A 4313-nucleotide genomic window follows, 5' to 3' on the forward strand; every position below is an offset into this window, starting at 1 on the left:
ACTTCATGGGAAAACCAGCAGCAAAGGGCAATCACGGATTTTATTAGAAAATACACAAGCAACGGTGACGTTATGGAAGAACATATTCAGCAACTCCTTCAAGTGTTGTCGTCTTCTGGAGAGGAAGGAATCTTGTATGGGCAGCAAAATGATGCTCATGAACTCATCGCACGTTACCTTGGGCCTATGATGTCATACCTCGGACTTAATACCTTTGAGGTTAATCAGTGTGTGGTCTGCACACATTGCAATGAAAAAACTACAACTAGACAAGAATTCAGGGAAATAATTGTGCCTGTGCTCAATGACCAAGATGTGATCAATTTGCAAGAAGAGGTTAATAGGGAGCCAGGTATCCTGACGTCCTAGAAGGTGGGAAACCTTGTAACAATTGTCTGAAAGAAGGCTTGCAAGTAGCACAGAAGGAGTTGAAGACAGTCTCTTCATTTCTGTTGGTTGTTATCCAGAGAAATCAAAGACAAGGAAAAGTACTTTCACATGTGGAACCCTCTGATGAGATTATCATGACATATTCCGAGGAAACAAAAAATGCAGACACCACGTGCCGTTTCCAGTTAAAGTCGGTAGTTGTACACAAAGGAGATACATGTCAACAAGGACATTATGTAGCCATGGTTAGGGAACCTGAAGCCATCAGTGGATGGGTCCTCTGTGATGACCACATCATAGAAACGCCCGGGCCATAAGACATATCAGCAGTCTATGACCAGAGTTATATGCTCTTGTATGAATACGTGACATCAGAAGGGTCAGACCAGTGCTATTCAAGCAGCAGTAGAGTACCCAGTCAAGGGGCTAGAGGAACAAAATTCCAAGAAGAAAATAAACAGCAGTTTCGCCATACCCAAACAAAGACTGGCCTCAAGAAAGGAAGGAAAGCAGAAAGTTCCACCGGGAAAGATGACATTATCGAGAGGAAATTACCCAAAGAAGACGAAGAGCAGTCTAGCCATACCCAAACAAAGACGGGAATCAAGAAGGGAAGAGAAGCAGAGAGTTCCACCTGGAAAAATGACATCATGGAGACGAAATTACCCAAAGAAGATGAAGAGCAGTCTCGCCATACCCAAACAAAGAGAGGTCTCAAGAAGGCAAGGAAAGCAGAAATGTCTACCTTGAATGATGACATCATAGAGGCTATCAAAGTTAATTGCAAACGGTGTCATAGTGATGTTATGGCACAAATAAATAAAGTTGCCGTTTGCTACAGAGACATGGCAACATTACTGAGGGAAAATTGGCTGAATGACGTGATCATCAACGCTTATCTTGAGCTGATACATCTGAAGTCAAGGACTGATGGTAGGGCAGCGAAAATATACCCCTTTCTCTCCCAGTGGTACCAGTTTGTAACTCTGAAAGGTGCGACATTGATGGAGAGGTGGGCAAGGAATACAGATCTTGCATCATACGAATGGTTATTGTTTCCAGTCAACACAAACGCCCATTGGTTTCTTATAGGCTTTCAGCCAAAGTCGAAGACCATTGCGTCATTTGACTCGCTGCATGGAGAAAATGAACTTGACATGGAGCTCGCAATAGATGCGTTGGCAGTCATGTGGAAAAAGAAGTATGGGATGCCATTCGTATGTCAGGCAAAGGTGGTGCCCGTTCCACGTCAGAAAAATTCCTACGACTGCGGAGTTTATCTATGTTACTTTGCCTATTACTTGAGTATTCAACCGGATGCAGAAGAAATACCTGACATAGATTCCAAAGAATACAGGCATAGGATGGTCCTAGATCTGTATCGAGGTTCATTAATGCTTTAGTCGTGCACTCGTTCTGGACAACTTAGTTATCACTTAAAATAAGTGTTGGTATTCCAAAAGAAAGATAAGCATGCTTACAAGTCAAGCAATCTAATCATCATAGTCAGGCAATCTAAACACTGCCAAATCTTAGCTAAATTGAATATTTCTAAGCCAACAGTGTCTTAACGTAACATTTTCTTTTCCAAAGATTTGTGAAGACAATTGTGAGATGTCTTAAGTTAGGTTGTTGGGCTGAAAATATAGGGAATATGAAAGCTTCTATCCACGGCCTGCATCACAACTGGCAGCGACGGTCTGACGACTCAATGGAAACACTTCATAAGAAAACCGTTTTCTCTTTTTTGCACTTTTTTTCACATACTTTGAATCTTGCGTCCATATAGGTATATAACACGAAATGTGTTTTTTAAGGATGCGGAAATTAAAGTGCGTAACCCGTGATTTTTTTTACATACTTTCTTTTCCACTACTTGCTGTCGCAACACCTTGCACAAGAATTAGATGGGCGCGCGTACTTAATGTATACGCGTTGGTCTTTAGGTCTTTTTCATGGAGTCAGATCTGAGATTGAACGCAATTAATGAACATATATTATCAAGAGCATGTCTCAAATACATTACTTTAATAGAGTGGAAATAAGTTACTCTTGAATTACCGGTTTCACTCGATTGCAGATTTGGGATAACCCTAGAGACATTTCACTTTACAAGTGATCTTTAACTTGAACGTGAACTTAATTGTTTCGACCCCTTTCGGGGTATGCGAACATACATTCTATATACACATGTCTAAAGACAAGACGGATTTTGTAAAACTAAATTATTTCCTACTAAGAAACACGAATGTTTTCTCCTTCGTTTGATTTCAGATGTCGTGGAATATTATTCCTAATACAATAACTACTAATTTCATAATGGAAGCATGCAAGACCTACATGGGCGTGCGTAGGATATGTCTACGAGTTGGTGTTTGGGCCTGTTTCAGTTAGAGCTGAGTATGAACGCAATTCTAACAAATCAAACGCATGTCCTAAATACTCGACAAAGTGGAAAATGAGTTATTCTTGATTTACAACCTTTACTTGATTCCAGGTTTTGTGATAACAGGCCCCATATAGACATGCCAGTAAAAAAAAAAAAAAAAAAGGATCAATCATGAAGGACAGTAGGGATTTTTTAAGTACCTAAATTTTTCCTGATAGGAAAAATGAATTCTTGTTCCTCCCTTTGGTTTTAGATTGGGAATGTAAAGCAAATAATCACCTTTTGATTTCAGAAGACGAGGCAAAGCATCCCTTTCTCGGCAAGCTTGATGTATACGCTATCTTTCCTTAGCTTTGCTTCGGAAAGATAGCTACATCCCGCCTGCCTCCTAAATAGTTTGCTCATCACTAATTTACTGACGCTCACAGTAAAATAGTCAAAGTTAATCCCAAGAAATGACTGCAAATATAGCCTACAAGCAATGGCATGTCTATTATTTCTTAAAACTGTTAAGCCCCTCAAAATATTGAGTTAATTTGGTCAAATAATACATTAGTAGAAAGAAAATATATTACGCAACTAAAAAAAGAATAATATTTTACAATCCCTTCGAGTAAATCCATTTAGTATTGAAATCGTTAAACAAATCGGAAAGAGAACTAATTCGTCTTAATAATACAGAATATATATTTTTTTTTTCTTTACATATGCGAATAAATGTACATGGATTTTTTTCTCATTAGTTTTTTTTGTAGAAATAGATGTTGTTTCATTATAATTACAAACATGGACAAATCAAAAATCATTTCTTTCTTATCTTATCAAAACAAAAAAAATGACATTTTAAAACTTAACTTAACATGCGTTTGAGAACCACATATACTGTAAATCCTCGTTAAAACATGAACATTTTTCTTCTCTAAAAGTCTTCATCCAATACAGTTGTTTATTGAAAACTAAAATCCTATTAAGTATCTTATATTTTAAAGAAAACTTAAATCAGGCAACAGGTCATTTTTCCATTTTTATAATAGGAGGGGAATCATCAAATACCGATGCCGTTTTGAACATATTAAATGAATGTATTATGTTTTCCCGAGTAAAGTTTTATAAGCAAGTTTTATAAACATTTTTTGCATCCTTTTTGGTCATGTAATAAGGTTTGAATGTGTGAGGGTATCAAAATATTTTCCATATTTTTCCCGTAATTTTCAACATTCACTATAGATATTGACACTTTATTACTTGACTAAAAGAAAAATTTTACATATAATGTAATTAAAACACAATTTTTTATCACATTCGTCATCATTAAAGTCATTGATAATTTAATGTCCTCGTCATACCAAATCTGAAAAGAAGATACAGATTTTTTTTTTCAAATTTAAATACAGCTATTCGATTGATAAGTAAGCTAACTACTTCTTGGGATTGAATCAACAAACACATAGCACAAAATACGTATTTACAAAATGAGTAAACACGTTTATGTGATCATAACGATAAAATATATACGTCTCCAAACTCAAATGGT

The 4313-nt window shown here is 36.7% G+C and overlaps 1 protein-coding gene across 1 annotated transcript; it reads left to right on the forward strand.

Moving 5' to 3' along the window:
- Positions 1–737: 737 nt before the first annotated feature.
- Positions 738–1793, forward strand: LOC129267792 (sentrin-specific protease-like). The gene has a single exon (XM_054905417.2). The coding sequence runs from the start codon at positions 738–740 to the stop codon at positions 1791–1793; it is 1056 nt and encodes a 351-aa protein (XP_054761392.2).
- Positions 1794–4313: the final 2520 nt, after the last annotated feature.

Source organism: Lytechinus pictus, chromosome 9, assembly GCF_037042905.1.
Source record: "Lytechinus pictus isolate F3 Inbred chromosome 9, Lp3.0, whole genome shotgun sequence".
Classification (NCBI taxonomy): Eukaryota; Metazoa; Echinodermata; class Echinoidea; order Temnopleuroida; family Toxopneustidae; genus Lytechinus; species Lytechinus pictus.